The sequence below is a fragment of the Amblyomma maculatum genome, chromosome 6, assembly GCF_055883805.1.
Source record: "Amblyomma maculatum isolate TAMU_Amacu chromosome 6, ASM5588380v1, whole genome shotgun sequence".
NCBI lineage: Eukaryota > Metazoa > Arthropoda > Arachnida > Ixodida > Ixodidae > Amblyomma > Amblyomma maculatum.
Window position 1 is genome coordinate 28880965 of NC_139349.1, and position 19070 is coordinate 28900034.

At 46.8% G+C, this 19070-nt stretch overlaps 1 protein-coding gene across 2 annotated transcripts; it reads right to left on the reverse strand.

Moving 5' to 3' along the window:
- Positions 1–563: 563 nt before the first annotated feature.
- LOC146185323 (calsequestrin-2-like) lies at positions 564–18038 on the reverse strand. 2 transcript variants are annotated; one of them, XM_084606262.1, is made up of 12 exons: positions 17568–18038; positions 14341–14428; positions 13349–13437; positions 12522–12627; positions 11283–11356; positions 10201–10287; positions 8291–8383; positions 7245–7430; positions 6374–6436; positions 4700–4847; positions 3103–3414; positions 564–724 (listed from the first exon to the last, which is right to left on the reverse strand). In XM_084606262.1, exons 1-12 carry the CDS (start codon positions 17823–17825, stop codon positions 696–698), a joined length of 1533 nt encoding a protein of 510 aa, XP_084462388.1. In that variant the 5' UTR covers positions 17826–18038; the 3' UTR covers positions 564–695. The 2 variants fall into 2 exon arrangements, with proteins under 2 accessions (XP_084462388.1, XP_084462389.1); XM_084606263.1 differs by lacking the exon at positions 7245–7430.
- Positions 18039–19070: the final 1032 nt, after the last annotated feature.

The following is a 19070-nucleotide window of genomic DNA, read 5'->3' on the forward strand; positions in this document are numbered from 1 at the left end:
CACTTGTTTTGCAGTGCCTTTGCGTAAAGCAAACATTTTGGATTCAATGACTTGATAGGAAATGCAAGACCGCGGCATGGGATATTTTTTTCCTAATGGCCACAATTTGTAGCGCATTTATTATTTAATCGTCAAACACTCGCCAGTTCATGTATCCGCTGCAAAGAACCACCACTGTAGTGTATGCCGACACTATCAATGCCATGAGTTTGGCACTGAAGTAAATTAACATATTAAATACTGAAATATTCGTGTCACGACCGGTGATGATATCATCGCCATAACTGAACAGTAGCAACGGGGAATCAAAACAGTGCACTCAAATTATGTTGCAGGGCCTCTTCAAGCCCTAGCCTCCAGTTTAGCAGGAATTGAATGTTTTCCCGGAATATCGGCATTCTCTGTCGGTCGAATATTTAGGGGGAATACCCCAAGGTTAAGTAGATTTGTAATTAGGGAGTAATTACTTACAGACGTCCACCCAAACTTTCCTTTGTAGCAGTATGACTGTGCTTGAGTGAACGTCTATGAGCAATGACTCGCTTATTATAAAATGCTGTGGCTTTATATTTTTTCAATAAATTTTATTCGCAAGCGTTACAAAATCAGCCACGCACGCAATGAATAAATTAGCAGCTATGAGGACCCCCATGTTGAGCAACAACATAACTGAAGCCAACTGATGACGGCCCCGTTTACAGCTCCGTTTTTCCAGGTGGAACATCTGAAATGAAGCAGACGGAAAAATGACCATCAGTGAGGTACAAGGCTAAGAAAAAACTTGTGCCGCAAAAGCCCACTCAAACGAGATTCTTCAAAAACTAGCTTACCGACACCCAGCTACCTATCATTTATCGTAATCTTAAGAGAACTGAGCTCGTATGCCAAGCTCATGTATCAATATACACAGTTTATATTCTATATGCGATATGATTTGTCTGCGTGAATTGGTCATGAAGACCGCAGCACCAAGCGCAGCATCTTCGCACGTAGAGGTCCTTTATGAACGCAGGCGCAGGCGAGGCTCGCAAACGGAAGACTCGCCGCGGCCTCCCACGTATGCAGCGCGCTTGGCCTCGTAAGACCGTTCTCCTCGGAAGCGAAGCTGTCTGGTCCTCCTGTAGCGCGCTTGGCGGCTTGGACTTCACGCAACGAACGAGAGCGCCCCAGTCGGCTGCATGCCTCATGTTACCTGTAACCTAGCTGCGCCGCTGCTGTGCTGTGGCCGAAGGCAGAGTGACTGGTATCTCTTCGGGACAGTGATTAGCCCACAAAGCTTGCCGACGGAAGGAAATGGGACTGGAAGGCACGGTCACCCTCAAGAGGGCGGACCCTCATGCGCGAGTCTTTACCGTAACCTCATGAAGAATTTACTCAGCGAGGTTGAGAGAGGATTGGAGCGGAACTTGCGAGAGTGAGGAAGAAAAAATGTAGTAAAGTGAGGTAGAGAAGAACGCATGGATTGAGGGTAACAGAATGTTACAAAGTGCGTACCGCATCTGGCCTTTTTTCGTCTGGCGCGCCCTAATCTAAACACGCATGGAGAACATTAAGAATTACAGGCTAAAAGTGTCGGCACAAACTCATTCCACCGCTTTCAACCATTCTCACTCTTTGTCCGTACAGCTTCTTCTTCGTCTTGTCTTTTTTTATTGCTTCGTTCGATCACGTAACGATGCGTACATTACACATCTTTTCAATTCGATAGCATTAGTACCCACATAAGCAGAAAAACCCGACGATGTCAGGAGGTGACCTCATTGGTCGAGGGTTTGCAGAACACTCCTTGTTTGGTAGATATGATGACTGCACAACAGCGTGACATGGCTGAGCGCCGATGCGTCGCCAGAGTGACGTCACAAAACTACATGACAGTTTGCAGACTGGCTGGTCACGTGACATAGGGCTGTCTTTCAATGAGCAAGGTTGATTTTGGCTCTTTCCAACCTGAAGTCACTGAGCTTGATCTACGATGTACTACATGTGCTCAAGAAGCGAAAGCGCGTTCACTATGACAAACATGCAGCAACAGCAACGTTGTTTCTAATGGAGTCTGATTGCACTAATAACGTGACCGAAAATAAGACGAGTAAGTCATCGTAACGATATTAGAAAAGATCCCCTGCCCTGTATTGAGTCTTATATTTATGCCACTAATTGCTCAGTCATTACTTTCGAGTCTGCTATTCAGGTAATCAAGTTTTTGTTATCACGTTGTGTACACGACAGAATTTTGTTGGAATTTCAATCAGAATAGAGTTTTTCTGCCCAGTATACTTTGTACGCTATACATGCCTGCGTTCTGCGGCTGTTTAGACAGCGGAATTTCCTTCCACTCGCGCAATGGAGTAGTTTGTCGCTCCGCCCCTCGAAAACTTTCGGAATGTTCAGTGGCGGGCAGGTTCGCCCAGTTAAATACGGCAGCGCCTCCTGTACCCGCATCGGAAAAAAAAAATTCCTGGCTGAAATTCGCTTGGCAGTTGTTCCCGGTTTGCTACTCAGTGTCACTAGAACTCTTCGCTTTTCACAGCCCCGATTTCACGGCGCAGTTCATCCTGGCCTTTGCCAAGAGCCGTGTGAGGCTGATACTCCTCCTGGCAGTGATTGGCTATAGCATGAACGCACTCCGTCTGTTACTTCGCTAGTCCATTTTCATTTTGAAAACTTCGGAATGGTATGCCTAAAGGATACATGGGGCTTGAAGCCGTGAATAAAATGGCCCGAAAGGAAAAAGTGTATTTAAGCCTAGTTCGACTCGGTGACACCGGCACCAACGCGGACGCTGGATTTTCTGGCGAACGGGGAATTTAACGATATCGCATTAATAACCAAAAATGTATAATTGTCGATTGTTAGGATTTATAAGGGCCGACAAAGTTTGGTGAAGGAGGGCTAAATATTAAAAGGCGAGGATCAGGGAGGAACGTCTAATTTGAAGGAGTTTGTCCATCTCTGGGGCTAGCAAGATTTTCGCCTTAAAAATGTCGAAGACTGCATCGTGCATAATGAAGACTGGACAATGCATTGCCCTGGCGGTTATTTGATACCACAGATCTTTCTTAATAGCACAGAAAGCTGGAGGTCGCTACGTCCGTTGCTCACCAGTAGAGATGATGAGTACAGCTGGCGGGGAGGTGAGGGTCTGGTGAAGGGCGTCTCCCGTCACCTGGCACTCCCAGGTGCCATCATCCCGGCCCCGGGTGAGGCCGCGCAACACGAGGCTGCAGTCTCCGCTACGGCCTGTGCCGGCCCACGACAGGTGCGGCAGCTGGGACAGGCTGGTGCCGAGGTTGCGGGAGTTGTGCAGCCAGAGACAGTCGCCGGCCGCCGAGTGGAGCACAGTGCAACGCAGCTCCACGCTGCTGCCCTCGACGGCGACGCGTGACGCTGGGATCTCGCTGAAGTGCCACGTGCCTGCGTACCGAGCACACAAATGTTCACAAAAACTCTTGGGAGTCGCCATACTGCTTGCAGAGCCGCAGTGAGTACGTGCGAGGAACAAACGAGAAACGGACGAGGAATTGATTGAAGAGAAAACAATTAGCAGGGTTTCAACCAAGGTTAAGCCGAGTGAGACTCGTGAAAGCAGGGTTTAATTCGGTTTAGTTCTTGGTCGGTATTTTTTATCCAAGTTTCCATTTGGTAGCGCTCTAGGATATACACATTAGGCAACGTGTTCATGTTTACAGCGTCTTCTCTGCCGTTCAAACTCAGCCCGCCGGACACGGCGCGATTCTTCGGCAGAGAAAGCTGAAGGACCCGGCTAACTCGCAATCCTGGCGTGGTCTGGCGTGCCGTAGGTGCAGGCAACCATAGCGCGCAGCAATGACCCCTGTCAGGCGTGTCAACGTTCGTCGACACTTCTGTTAAAATGCCGGGTGCGCAGTGTCAGGTGCAGCCTCCTTTGAGCCCTCGATGAACCCCTGAGTTAGCTTTTTGTTAGTAATTTTACATTATTACTATTGTGTTATTAATTGTTGCTGCTTGGTTTGGCAAGGTCACACTCGAGGTCAAGAAACGCACATCCTGAAGTCCTGGTGAGACCGCATCAAATAGTGCATTCGCACTAAAATTTGGAGGGCATTGCAGACACTGTATTGGGAGAATGCGAAAGCATTAGCGCTAACGCGACGTTTTTGTAATTTTACTGTTTATTTTTAGATATTTTATTTTTATTTTCCTTTTTACTTCTCTATTGTATATATTTTATTCTTTCACCCCACTAGTTACCATAAATTATTATGTTATTAGTATTTGTCATTAAATGCCATCATCACTATTTATCACATTTACGTACCTTACTAATGCTTTCATTATAAATTTGTTTACACGGCAGGAAAGGCGCCTATCTGTCTTGCTACGTCGCGCGATGTAGTAATCTGCGAAGCTGCTCTGAATGTGCGCAGTGACCTTTCAGCCCTAAGCTTCCCTAACCCGCGCTCAACGTTCTTAGGTCTCGAAGAACGTCGCTCGCGGTACAAGGAAAACCGAAGAGTGATAGGCGACGAAAGGTGTCCAATGATCCTCCACCGATGCAAGTTACAGCGAGATCTGTTAAAAGCGGCAGGTAGTCAACTTCAATGTGGACGTGATGAAGGGGCAAGAAGTGAGGCTCGCAGGCTAATGGAAAGCTCATGAATGTATGTCCATGCTGCCGCGTCAACATTTTGACAGGTTTCCCGAGCTATTGTATGCTCACCTGATGCGCCCCTTCCATAAGCGTGGGATGGCGTCATGGCTTGCATCAAGTCGAGAAGCCAGGCGACTATCATAAGATGGTTGTCCTGGTCTTGGACGCGGCCACCACTCATATTCAGAGTCTTCATGTCGAACCACAGGCCCTGACCCTAGGGTAAAGCATGAACGACAAAAGATAATGGCATTGAGTGGTCACCCGTGTCTTGATTGCGACGCTTAATACTAGAAAAGCAGATATATTGTTACGTATATACAACAATATATACAACCACCCCAGCGGTTTCAAAAAACAGCCCAGAGTATCACTTTACCGCGTCATGAGAGTTGTCGCTGTTTTATAGTCCCGAAGCTTTCGCAGCTGAAAGTATTTCGGTGCGCTGATAATGTCGTAATTAGATCACTGCTGCAAACTCCGCGAATAGTGGGCGCTCGCGGAAGCGTGGGACTGAAAAATAGGCTTAGCACCTGTAATATAGGTACTAAACGCTTGCCTATTTCAGAGTGCCAATTTCGTTTTGTGAAAAGCCAGGAACATAACTGTACAGGTACAAAACGTCATTTCAACGAAGGAGTATCTTTCAATCCTCGTGAAACTGGTTGTGAGTGTGCCGTGTACTCCGACAAACTGTCACGTGAGCTACATTTGTTTACTAATACGGTCGTTCGATCTATATAGCTTATAAATCATTGAAATAAAAAGCTGCTCTTAGAACCACGCACTGCGTCGGACAACAGCGTAGATGATTCCCACACCCCCACCAGCTCCGGCGATGTTACCGCAAGCTCTACCTGTATTTGCAAACATTTCTTTAGCGGTGACTAGTCATGCGCGGTTCGTTTGATTATCCTGTCAATTCTTCAACGAAAGCACTTGAGATGGAATTTATCGCGCCCGGCAGTATGCCGGATTACACGAGAAGCTTGCGCGGTTCGTAGGAACACCCAGCGGGTGGACATTTGAGGGGTGCGTGCGGCTTCGCAATATACTTTTTCGAGGAATTAAAACAGATTGCCTTCGAAATGACATCCGAAGCTTTTCTTCAAAGCACTCGCCATCTTTGAGCGACTAGACTCAATAGGGGCTCTGTAAAATTAGATATTTCTGCAAGTGTCGCTTGCATGAAGTTTTGGCTTCCGAACCAGACTCGTACCGCTACAAGTTTTTCGCGTTTTAAGAATGCTAAACTTTTGAAATGACCCTTCATACTTTCACAATCTCATCCAGGATGTTAGACCGTCATAACTGTACTGAGAAATCAGAACTGAAAACTGGCTTACATATATTCCTATCGGTGATAAACCTACTTTTATCCCCCGGTCAGCCAAAGGCACGACATCAACGCCAACGCATATGTTGCCCTCTTAGGTCGGTTTTGGTTTGTAATTACTCCCTTCGATAGGTCCTCTCTGCACTACTGTACCGCGTCAAAGTTTCCTGGTTCAAACCAACAATTAGTTTATGGGAAAGTGAGAGAGTTCAAAGTTATTCTGGAAGACAACGTCAAGAACTTGGACACAGAGGACACAAAAATCTACGCAGCTGAAGGGCAGTTCTCGGTTCAGACTTGACCGTGCGCCATGCTCACTCAGTAGAAATAACCTTCTCCTGAACCATCAGAGCTCCCAATGTGTGAGTGACTTTCCTGTAATAAAAGTGGGTTTGTACGGTCATTACCGTGTGCGAGTCATGCGTGCCGAGGTGCGGTCCACTACCAGTCTGGCCAAGCCGCTTGAGCATCTGCACGAGATACCAACACGTTGTAGGAGTTAGCACATTTTACATACAGACTAAAAACATTCAGTATGCTTCCGGTGACTCAAGCAAAGGCAAAGCAGAGCAGGTCACTGAAGCAAAGTGCAAATCATTTCTTCGCTGCAAAAGCATGCCAAGGAAAGCACTGAGATTTTGGGCAGTGGCCTCAATAATAAAATTAATGAAGTCAAATGTTGGCGAAGAATGAAGGATTTAGTATTGGAGATCAAAAATACAGCGGCCTATAGTGCGCAACCCACTGCCACACCTGGCCATGTAAGGTCCTTTATCGAGAGGAAGATGTCCTGCCGAGCTAAGATAAATAGTGAATATTCAACACGAGAGTCGATTCAACGGCCTGTCTAGTACTAAACTTTTAGTCATGCCTCCGTTCTGCCTCCTTCCATTGCCGAAACACGTTCAACCGATCAGGCACCATAGCTTGGAAATCTGTGACCGATCCCCGAGTAGGTGAGTGAGGGGGGAGACGTTTTAACACCAGTACTTTCGAAGCGTTCCCTAGCGTTCTGAGCTCGCACGAGTAACCGCTAGCTTTAGCATTCGCCTTAGCCTTCAAGCTTATCCCTGCAACCAGGTAGGGTTTTGCGTCCCGCAGCGGCGCAAGGCTGCGAAGGAGTGTCTCAACAATCTGGGTTTATTGAACAGAGCAGCGAAGTCGCGCCAAAGCCACCATCATCAGAAAGCCAAAACCGCTGCGGCACCGCAGCAAGTAAGCGTGTACTCTCAGAGCATGCCACCACCACCAGCGCATGCTAATGACCCGCGGACGCACCACGTGAACCGTGGGGAACACTGTAGGGTCCACCCAGAGCACGCTGAGAGCATGCGTGGGCCCAGTCGCGGCTGTCGTGTTGGTGATGTTCCGGAGTGCGCTGTGCAGCAGACGTAGGAAGTAGGCGCCCAGCGGCGAGCTTTGGTCGGCCACCGCCAGCACTGTCAAACGGTTCGGGTGCACCAGCTGCGCACAATGCACCACGATGATTGGTCTTTCAAGGGTCCGTGTATACGAAAGAAGTGTTTTTACCACTGGCGATATTTGCACAGTAGCTGTGCCTCGTAGCCCAGTCGTGTGGTACTGTTAATAACGGATAGAGGACGCACGCCTCTGCTTACTCCGAGACCTTTCAAGCGACTGGATCACGGTGCTTCGTCAGGTATTTTGATGAGAAAAAATATGTCTCATCCCGGCAATAATGAGGCGTCGGCGTCCTGAAGAAACTTCGTCCCCTAGATGGTCGTCCAGGACTTACGTCTTCACCATAAGGAGTAATCATGTTACTTCCCAACTTCGAAAGGGGCCCCTTATCCCACCCCGATATTTTGGGGTCCCACCGCAGTAGTCTGTAGGACCACAAAAGTTCTAGGTCCAACTCAAAAAGTTGATAGTACTTGACTCATCCGCAATATTTGGTGGGCCACAACCGAAATCGCGGCCTGACCAAAGCGTTCCACCGTTGCTTTCGTTTTAACCTTGCGCGAGTAACCCAAGTGCCCCGGTAACTTTTCGCACATTCGTGCCCCGTTCCGCTATTTTGAACAGAATCGATCTCTAGCCAAGATCGTTTTCTGTGGTTTAATACAAGGAAGAGTAAGATAGATTTCTCTGGAACCCGTTGAGAATAAGTAAGTAAAAAATGAGAGGCGTGAAATAACGGAATGGAAAAAAAAAAAACGTAAAATGCGCCATCCACTAAAACAAAGCTAAAAGCTCGTCATGATATGAGTATAGCTAAAACGCGACCGATATTACGGCGCGACATATTTCAGAAGGTCACAGTTAGCATGACGTTTAGAATGTAATGAAAACAAAGTGCTTACCTCGGGATCATGGACATTGTGCTCGTCAACTTTGGTGAGGCCAACGTTCTTGTGCTGAGCGATGAAAGCCCGGATATCTGGCACGCTTGCCGGCTAGTGGAACAGTGTTGAAATAAAGCGATCAGCAGCCGTTTGTTTTTAAAATAAGTATAAGGAAGATGTAAGCAATGTAATAATAAAGCAATTCCTACAAAAGTCTGCATGCGTCCACTCGCTGACTTGCGTCATCACGCATACATACTCCAAACGATTAGTTACTGTGTGTATATATTCGTAGATAAGCCCACATTAATGCTTGAATTTCAGTGTCATCCGACTTTTTCCTACACAGCTATCGCTGAGGCCTTCTGCCTGCTAGAAAATACGCGGCAGTGGGCTGTCTAAATCAACTGTAAGGAGCGCTGACATTTGGAAGGTATACGTATATGTGCGATGAATGGCTCCTTTTCCTGCGTATATACCCGAGCTTTCTATGTCATGGATGTAAATTCCCATGGCATAACCTAACCTGCGCCATTTTTTTGTTGTTGTTGCTGTTTAAAGCCACTTTTTCATAGATCGTTTTGTTATGGGCGCTGCCATTTTGTGTAGATGATATAGAGGCTGTGGCACACCATGCACTAGCATCGAAGGCCGTGAAGCAAGCCATGCAGGAAATATTTTAATCTACTTTTTATTCTTGAACGATTTCCAGACAAGGGTTACCATAACAGCTTGAACAAGCAAGCGAATGTAACCGTTTGAAGGAATTCTAATCGCGACACATTTGATAGGCCCACCGATCACCCATACCCGATCACACATTTACTCTACTCCTTGAGCGGCTACAACGTAGAGTACTCAAAGCCATACTCGGGTTCTGTTCTGCAAGGATGCGCTATCCATTTAGTCTACCCGAGGTCGCTGTTGTTGGGTGACAAAGACGCGACGTTCAAGAGTCCGTAGCATTGGCTATTTGGCGATCGAATTTAAGCGTTCGCTGCATGATTCAACCACCGGTTCGCCGCTACGTGCGGCGTGTGATCGGACTGTCGTCGACGGCTGGGCCCGGTATGTCAGAATTTCTGTGACTGGCCGCTAGCCAGCTGCGTTCGTCTAACGCTGCTGCAGTAGGCTGTCTGAACTATGACAATATATCATAGTGCTGTGTTTCACTCCTTAGGCATCGTCGGAGTAAGAAGTTTGCATCTGCGTGGGTTTGCAATTGCTAGCATCTCAACTGGCATATCGTCCTGCATTTCGTCGTGTCCTGCAATTCAGCTGTCGTGGAAGAGTCGCGGCGGCTTCGCAGTAAAAAGGATAGAAGCGCATATGTATTAAGTTGCTCGCAAAAAAAATAAAAGAAATACCCGGATGGCAATTTCCTTCCTATGTGGAGCGTCATATTACTACAGTGAGATTTTACAACACGAAATGCGCATGATAGAGGTATCGACAATGGATTTACCTGTCTGACATCTGTACTAGGCAGCCGAACTTTGGTGAAAAGGCGAAGAAAAACCTTATCTGCTAGGCCTAATGATGCGAAATATCAGAACATGGCGCAACGCAAAAGGCTTTTCTATAATCCCCGCTGCTTCTTCGCAACATTGGCATATTCTACGGATTTTTCTCTAAAATTGCACAACTGCAAGCAGTAATCCACACCGTCCACTCATCATCCAGATTAGCTTTGACGGTGGCGCCATTTCTAGTTTGATCTCGCGGCGAATTGTATCAGCTGAGCAGTTTAGACGTCTCTCGACTATTGAGGAGGCTGTGTGCGCAAAAGGCTCCGCAGAGCTTGCGCTTTCTGCGTAGTATGCCCTCGCGCCCCCGCTGCTACAAGAGAGGAGGAATAGTACTGCCCGCTTCGAGTTTGACGCTATTTTCACCCTCGCCGCAAAAACAGTCTTCGACATGATGCTCACATTCTGCGGACAGATGACTGGCTGCTTGACGAATGGGAGGTACAAGGCGATCTGGCCAACCGTGTCCAGTTTCAAATGCTTGGCCACCTAGGAAAACAGGGTTAACACCAAATAGTCTCAATTAAGAAAACTGCATGTTAATGTGCGACAGTTCGCGCATTATACAGGTGGCTTTAAGCATACGATTCAGAGGGCTGAGCATATTTGCAACAACAGCCAAAAGGGCCCATTATCCGTCCCGCGTAAAACTTCTCGCTTGCTTGGAGACCTCGCGTGCCTTTCAGTGCGCCAAGGGATGGGAGAATAAAGTTCGTCGAGGCACGGCGAAAACGCGCCTAGCATTCTAGATTCGACTTACAATCGGGAGTCACAAAACTCTGAATGGACCGCGCAGCAGCTCACCTCCAGTGACGAAAATGTCATTGACTTTACGGGATACGGGATTGGAGCTGAACTAAGACTATAGCATCTTGGTTTCCAAGCGTCGAAGTTAGTAAGGTGAGCCATCATTTTTGGCAGTGCAATCTCGTTCGGCCTAGCTATGGCACGGGATGTGTGCTAGTTTAGTCAGGATTGCTTGTAGGACTTGGCACCCCCACAGCGACAGTGTTTGCACTCAAGAAGTAATCGTGATGTTACTTCTACGCTAAAACTAATAATGTTCCGATCTTTTCTGCGCCTGTTTAGTGCTCAGTTTTGGTTTGGCAGAAGAAGAAGAAAAAGCCTCTAATTTTCTCGGGCTGCAGGAGATTGCGAAAAGTAGCTTTCCTCCGTTTTAAAAACTGATATCGTATCGCCTTGTCCGTGGCTTCTAATTTCCCATTGGAACTAACCACCCAACTGGAATGATTAACTAATTAGCTAGGTTGTTAATTCACTGGATAAATAGAAGAGTTTCGCTGTACGTTGTGTCCGTTGCGATTGAGAGTTTTTTTTTCTGCCAATTTTCAACTCACAATTTTCAGCAATTTTTGAAAGTGATCACTGAAAAACTGCATATTGCAGCATGCTTCGCGTGGGCATATTGATAGGCAGAGTTTGCTTTCACGTCTGTCCGGCAGCCAAGGTGAAAATAAACTTACATTCCTGTCGAAGACGGCATAAAATCGGGCATGATGGCCTTCGGTGATTGCGGCTTCCTCAAATAGCTTGTAGTCTGAAGCAATTGGAAAAGGAAAGCAGTAATCAGTACATCCCAGCCATAAGCGCTCGCTTGCAATTTTGTCATTCCTCAAAGGTACACTGAAAGGAACTCGATGCAATTTCTACTGAAAATCTATTCTTTGAGTATTTCTGAAAATATAATACAATTTGTATAAGGGAGTGATTACTCATTAGCATTCGCTGCTTTCGCAGAAACTTCGCAGTTGAAGAAAAATTCGTTCTGGTATGGGGTTCGAACCCGGGACCACCGCCAGTCCGGGGAAGTTGCTGTGCAAACCAAGAAGGCTAGAGACCCGGTGGTGAAAAGACTCATCTGGTACCGAAGAAACCGAATGCTGATATTTTTTCCCCGTTACTCGATTCCCACTACGGACGTCTACATCTACGCCGAGCGGACTCTGTGGTAAGATTTCAAACTAAACTGCTGTGTAGCCCAACCTCCAAGAGCCACGCACAATGAACTACCGGAGCACGCAGTATACAGGCAAAATGTGCAGGTGATAGCAACCTATAGTGCTCCTTTCCTAGCTCATAGAAGAATCATTTGCAGCGAATGTATAGAGTTTCTGCGATTCGAACCCCGTAATCCGCGAATATAGGAGAACGTGCGAAATGATACACAAAGGTATCAGGTCCAGCAGACTGTGTTGCAGACACTTAACTATAATAAAGTTTCGCTCAGAATCTGCGCATTTTGAATTTAGCTACACACTGAATGCAGATATGAGTAGTTAAGACCCCCTGAGGTAATTCATGTGCGCGTACATCGCACGACACACTGAGACGAAATCGCCGCCATAAAAACTGCAACGTTACGGGCTGGATGCAACCAGCAACATGCGGATCAGCAGTGGGCGCAGAAGACACTGAGCAGCGGATGAACGGTCGAAATGGAATGACATGTACACTTGAAGGCGAACCATTGCATTTGTTACGTGGTATTTAATGACTGATAGCTGGCAACTTAGCCACCTTGCAAAGCAATGTAAGCGAGACAATTATTAGAGACTACAAGATTAGAGAGAGAGAGAGACTACGTGTAGAGACTACAAAAGACGCGAGATATGCCTTCTGGAAATCGCTATCAATAGATAGCGCGGTAGAAGGGCAGGGTCGGTATAAACTATAGTTATTAAGTCAAATAAACACATTCTTACCTGCGGCGCCATTGACGAAGAAGCCAACCACTTTGAGTTCGTGCACTTGGTCGAAAGCCACCTTATCCACTTTTCCAGTAATAACTGACACGCTGTGTTGCGAGGCCTGCGGTTCACAGGTAATATTAACAATATTCGTGGACAAAGGTAGTGCACGCCGGTTGAAGAATCAAACAGATGAATAACATTCGAACACTGCAAAGTAAGCAGCATTGAAGATCATGATATTTTCTTCTCCCCTTCCCCAGTGCAGAGTAGCAGGCCAGATTTTAATCATTCCGCCAAAACCCCTCTGCCTTTCCTTTCAATAAATCCATCTATCTACAAGCGTTATCCTGGACACTTTGCTCAATTATGAAAGCATGCGACGGCACTTGCCGAGCAACTGGGAAAAGCCTGAGCGGTGCGAAAACTGTCAAGCGCCAAGATTTTTGTGCTGCGTCACGGCGGGTGCAGTGTATTTCGTGCGGCTTGCCGGGCGCTGTAATGTCGCAACGAGAAACAGCTACAAACTTGCCGGTTTGCCATTTTAAGCATGCAGTGAAAGAGTTTTTCATTAGCGAAGGGAACAACTACTCCCTTTATACACTCGCAGAATAGAGAATGAAATGTCAATGTTTATATCAACCATGTTTGTATCAATCTGATTTAAAACAGCCACAAAAAGAAATAAAGACTGGCAGCTGCTACCCAAAACGCAGAATACTCTACTGTCTCGCGGGAAAAGGAAGACCGGGGCTCACAGGGAAAGATTTACCGCTGTACTAGAACACCCGATTACATACTTAATTTGTACATTCTAGTTTACAGGTCACCTAAGAACTCGCCTTCTGCATCCAGGAGAGAAGAGCAGAAGTCGTCTTCTTTCCGTAGTAGGGAAGCGCCCTGCCCTGTCGAAACATGAACCAGGTGTCCACTGCGAAAGGACAACTACATCAACGTGGCACACTGCACTGCTTAGAGAGTCCATCAGCGCTACATAATCCGTAAGCGTTAACAGGACTCCAAAATAAGTGACAGTGCACCACTCGCAAATAACGGGCTCTACTACCAACAGAGTCTGCTTACCGGGAGCTCATTAGGGTATTGTCAAAGTCGCTTTTGAAAGCAGTGCACCTCAGAGGACGACGGATTTATCCAGATGGAAATTTTTACGAAACATTGACTTAAGTTATATGCATCATCGTTTCAGTACTGAGAACTGAAAATACGCCGGTATCCTGCAAAAATGGCCTGTGATGGTGGGGGTGGTGGAAAGCATTTATTACAAAAGGAGAGGTTGCTTGGAGAGCCACCCCTAGTAGGCGGCTCCCCTTTACAATACTAGGTGGAGTCCCGTCCTTGGATGTGATGGCTTCACATGTAGCGACTCATCGGCAATGAGCAAGGCTGCCAGTAACTGAACACAACATGTACAAGCACGGAGGTTAAATAGGAGTTTATAATCCGGAGAGGAATTGGCGTCGCCCATAAGGGTAGGAGAGGTTCACAGGCGAAAAAACTTAAGGGCACCAGCAGTAAACGTACGCCAGAAGACAAGGCGCCTACCTGTGTTTCGCGCTTTGTGCGACGTTTACGTTTGGGGCATCTTTGCAAAACTTTCTACAGAGCGAATTGTCAAAATCAGTTGACATCACTTCCTTTTTTATCCTAGTATTACGGGACGGAAACGAGAGTTTAAGCAAAACGTTTAGTAGGCAGCTCGAGTGTACACAATGAAACTGATAGTTGAAGTACAGGGTAAGCAAATTATTGCGCTTGCAGTAGATTAATTAAGGGTGAGTTGCCTCTACTGCCGAGGGTAGCGAACTGTGCTTACCGGTAGCTGTGGGGACGCTCTCCTTGACAATAGAGTGAGGAACTTCGCAAAACTTCACGTTTTCTCCTTCCAATAGCTGCGCTGCAATCTTGAAGCGACAACACATACACCGCTGTCATTAGTTGCCTTGTCAATTCCAATACACAAAACATACTAACTCAGTAAATAGCTCATAAAGCCACTAAGCTCATAAGTCTGCAGTTGTAATTCATGTAGCTCATAATGATACATGAAACAACTTCCTCCACTATCTAAACGACGAAAGATCGCCAGGCTAAAATTTCTTTATCTGTTGTGTAATAATCACTTCAACATAAACAAGCCCCTAGCTGCGACAGCGTTCCTGTCGTCCTGTACGAAGCTCTCACAGCTATCGGGTTACACCTATGAATGCCCGTGTTAACTGCTTTAAATATCCTTTTTTCCCCAGAACAATAACAGAATCGAATTCCCTGCCTCAGGCCTTTCTGCAAACAGACAATATGCTTCAATTTGAAAATTGCATATACAGTCACATACCCGACTAGATATGCCTGTCACTTTTAGCTTTTCATATTTTTTCCTTGTAATTTTAGTGGCCTTAGGCCGAATTATTTAGTGAATAATTTGTTCGCCAGTGTTGTGCTAAAGTCCTGTATCTACAGAGCGGGACGGTTTTGTCATTTTTGGAATTGATTTTTCTAGAAATGTATAAGCTTGTACATGTGGCTGTGTGTTCCTTAATTACATGTATTTGTATTCACCCTGTAGCGGCCTTACGGCTGACCGCATCAATAAATAAATAATAAATAAGAAAAAAAGTGATCAGGAGTGAATGGCCTTCGAGACAGGGATATAAATCGCTCGTACAAAATAACAAAAAGGCATGCAATTTTCACGCACGTAACTGAAACCACACGTTAATGACCACTCATTTTACAGGAATTTACCAAGTTCCCGGGATTCTGATAATTAGCATAAAATTTCGCAGCCTCTCGACGTTTCGCTTCAACGAAAGCTATAGGCTAAAATTTCCCCGTCCCCGCTCAAGGCTTTATGCCAGCAGCCTTGCGTACATGACGTCACGACCTGCACATACATCGATAGTCTCCATCCGTTAGCTGAAACATTCAAAGTTGCTTTTGCTAGTCAACCGAAAACTTCTAGAAATCCCCCGGAGTTTCAATGCTGTTCTAAGACGCCTTAGCCGAGCATTCTAAGATATTTTTTGACGCACTCCGACATAAAACAGCACGGGGGTGTTCTGATTCAGTGAACGGAAGTCGCAGCAGGATATTGGGCTCACGAGCCGAAGGCTGTGACCCCCGAGCCACTGCGGCAGGGTACCAACTCCGGTTGATCATTTAGGTGGATGATAGGAGTCAAGCTTCCAGAGCTCTTGGATACCGACTTAGGCGCGCTACTCCTAGGTCATGCAGGCACGTTTATATGGTTTGGGTAAAACGGGGCGTAGCCATGCCGAGCGGTCGCCTGCGACCGATAGCGCAGGACAGTATTCTAATATGAACGACCACCACATGTTTGTCTAGCATCTGTCCTTATCAGTCACAAAATACGGAATCGTCTTGCAGGTGCTTAAATTTTGATCGCAGACTTCACAAAGCGGTCTAAAATCGTCGAAGCAACATGGTCCCACTGAAAACAAAAAATAATAAGACCGCCCGAAGAACCCGATCAAATTACACACTGGTTTCAGACAGCTTTTCGACAGCTGCTATTTTAATGCCACGAATTATCCGCAAGAAAGTTGTATCGAATATGAAGCCTTTCTAGCCTAAAATGTGTCCATCCTCGTGGCTGCCACATTCACATGCCCATGCTCTGCGGCCCGTACAGGTCATTATACACGTTCTGTACACCCCGAAGTCCCACTATGTTCCAGTTTGGTTTCTGCAAAAGCAGGCCAGGACTGAATGATCTATGTCCGCAAAAGTGGCCTCGTGCACACAAATTTGGTCCACACAAAACTCGGCCCTCATGCAAAGCCTTCAACCTGAAAGACCCTGAAGAGCGAAAAAAAAATTTTAAAATCCTGCAGGAATCTTGTCAGTACTACTACTACGGTGCATGTGGATGGACGTCCCAAATAGGCGCAGCACACGGATCACGTTCACAACTGAGTGACGTAATCGCAGGAGCCTTCACTCCACTGTCGCGCGGCTTTCGAATAACACGCATGATAACCGAAGTTCATCGCGCCATTGCGTAGTAAGTGGTTTCGAAATTAAAAATTGATATTGGTGTAGAACGGCCAATTAGAAATTAGTTGCAACCATAGGCGCGTAAATATTGCTTGTAAAGCAAATTCACACTCAACTATACTACGCAGAATCATAAGCAGTACATTGTTGCAAAAGCAATCATTGCACCTCAAAAGCGAACTTTCACGAATTGCTGACGAACTTTGTTAAAACACCGGGCAATTCTTGCCGAAGTGGGTGTCAACAACTAAGCTATGCATGTAGTACGGTACATGTGGATGGACGTTCCCAATCGACAGTACACAGATCTCGTTCGCAACTCAGTGAGGAACTAGCAGGCGTTTTCACAGTCGCGCGGCTTTCGAATGACAAACATGATAACCGAAGTTCGTCACGCCATTGCGCAATGAAATTAGTGAGGATAAGTTACTCGGGACTAGTTGTTTCATAGTGTTTACAAATTAACACAGCGCAAGGAAACCGCACTCAGGAAGACAAAACACAAGCGCCCGTCCCGTCTTGTCTTCCTGAGTGCGGTTTCCTAGCGCTGTGTTAATTTGTAAATGCTCTCATGGTTGCCGGACACCGCTACTCGCCATACGTGTTGAACTTCGCACATTGGTACTTCCAATGCATAAACCTCAGTATGCTGCAAAGAGCGTGTCCTGCGGTAAAGTGACCGGAAGACCATGATAACTGATCAACCCCTATCTAGAGGGAACGATTTCATTTCTAGCGAGCACAGTGACCGTGACAGGGACTCGCAACAGCTGCAAAAACGGCATTTGATTAATTAGTTTCTTAGCGTGAAAGTACCCTTCCATAGCGCGCGCTGAAGCGCCACTACAGTTTCGCAACTACCTCGGCTAAACAGCAATTGGGGACAAAAACTGCTTACTTCGTATGCATATGGAATATCGCACAGATCACGTCCAGCAATCAGCATAGACTCAAAACCCTTTCACCAGCTTTCCCTCGACAGTCGCTAGTCGACCGAATAGCCGAAAATGGGCTTGCTCACTATACCTCGAATACATCCTCGGTCCCGCAGGGCTGCTTCCGAGGTCCGGCGTCGCTGGTTACTCGCAACACCAAAGCGGTCCCGCTAGTTTCGGCGGCGGCCTGCACTAGAGCCTGGCTGCTCTCTAAACGACACACTCGAATGACGCCATCGTGAGCCGGTACGTCAAGCAAACCCAGCAGGTCGCTGGTTTCGGCTGCAAGCGTCGACGAACAGCACAGCACGGCGACCAAGGACGCCAGCAGGCACAGAGTTGCACGCATCGCTGATCCTGTCCCTCGCAGTTTGAGAACGCCGACAAAGCGTCGGGTTTGCAGGTCCGAAGGGTAGTGTTGCAGCCTCCTGCCCGACACAGCTCAGCGACGAAGTGCCGAACCCCTGGGTCTGCAGCGCAAGGTTATAGTGACCGACTGGCGGCGGAAGATGCCGCCGGCAACGCCTCCTACGCGGCGCGGAACAGCCTCTCGACTCAACCTGGCACAGTTGTCTGCGCAGCGAAGATAACGGCTGCCCCCGCGACCGACAACAATGCGTGCGCGCCGATGAAACACTCCGAGACCGGCACCGACACTGTCGCCAGCGCGCACACTGGGAGACAGAAATGCCATGTCCGTGCCTTTGAACTGAGTCACTATGTTCCACTGAGGTTCTTGTCGTGTGCGCGTGCGCTTTTTTTCTATCATTATTTTTTTTTTTCTCTTTCCGCGTTCAACAGAGCCGAAGTTGACATTAGAGCGGGTGCGGAATGTGCAGCCCATGCTGTTTACGAGGGTTGCAGCTGCAGCACACATTCACTCTGTGGAGACTACGAATGCCTCTTTATTATACCATGAAACAGAGTTTTGTTCCTTGTACGCATGAATAAAAGGAACAGATACATTCTTGTTCCATTATTTAAAAAAATGCGGCTTGGCACCGCGAAGGTATCGCCCAGCCCTGTTGGGAACATTATTTGGTTTCGGCAGAGCCTGTCAAGCCTAAAAGTAAAGCTTTGGATAGTAACCCCACGCTTCTTTTTTAAAGGCCGTAGTGTTACCACGACCGCTCAATTGAGTCAACATTACTAAGAAAACATATAAGAACAGCGCCGAATTTTTCCTTGCCCTTCATGCTTCAACTTAATCACTGTACTGCGACACTGAGTAACCATTCGGTTAAAGCTCATTTAAATTTTTCACACCGAATCAAGCACGGTACGGTATTTAAGCGTAGTATTAGGTGGCCAAAACAAAGAGTGCACATATGAACCAGCTAATAAGCAGTCTCCAGCTGCCAGAAAACATGCTTAACAATGCTGAACACGCGGTAGCAGAAGGCGCAATTGACTCTTTTTTTTTTTTTTTTAGTCGATATTTATTGCATCAGGGCATCAGTAGGGTATGAGATGAAGGATGAATAAATGATTAAATGAATGCAAAAAGGTTGGCTGATTTTATGAAGTCCAGAAGTTGAGGTCGATGTTGAGGTCCGTGCGTCCAAGTGGCGTATGAGGCAGGATTGGTTGCTGA

Bases quoted from the DNA above. Each gene is read 5' to 3' on its own strand.
- LOC146185323 (XM_084606262.1), bottom strand. From the start codon at position 17,825: ATGCGTGCAACTCTGTGCCTGCTGGCGTCCTTGGTCGCCGTGCTGTGC. The intron at 6,437-7,244 runs GTGCGTCCGCGG...TATCTCGTGCAG, and splicing joins TGTTCCCCACGGTTCACGTG to ATGCTCAAGCGGCTTGGCCA. The intron at 3,415-4,699 runs GTGAGCATACAA...CTCGGTACGCAG, and splicing joins TTATGGAAGGGGCGCATCAG to GCACGTGGCACTTCAGCGAG.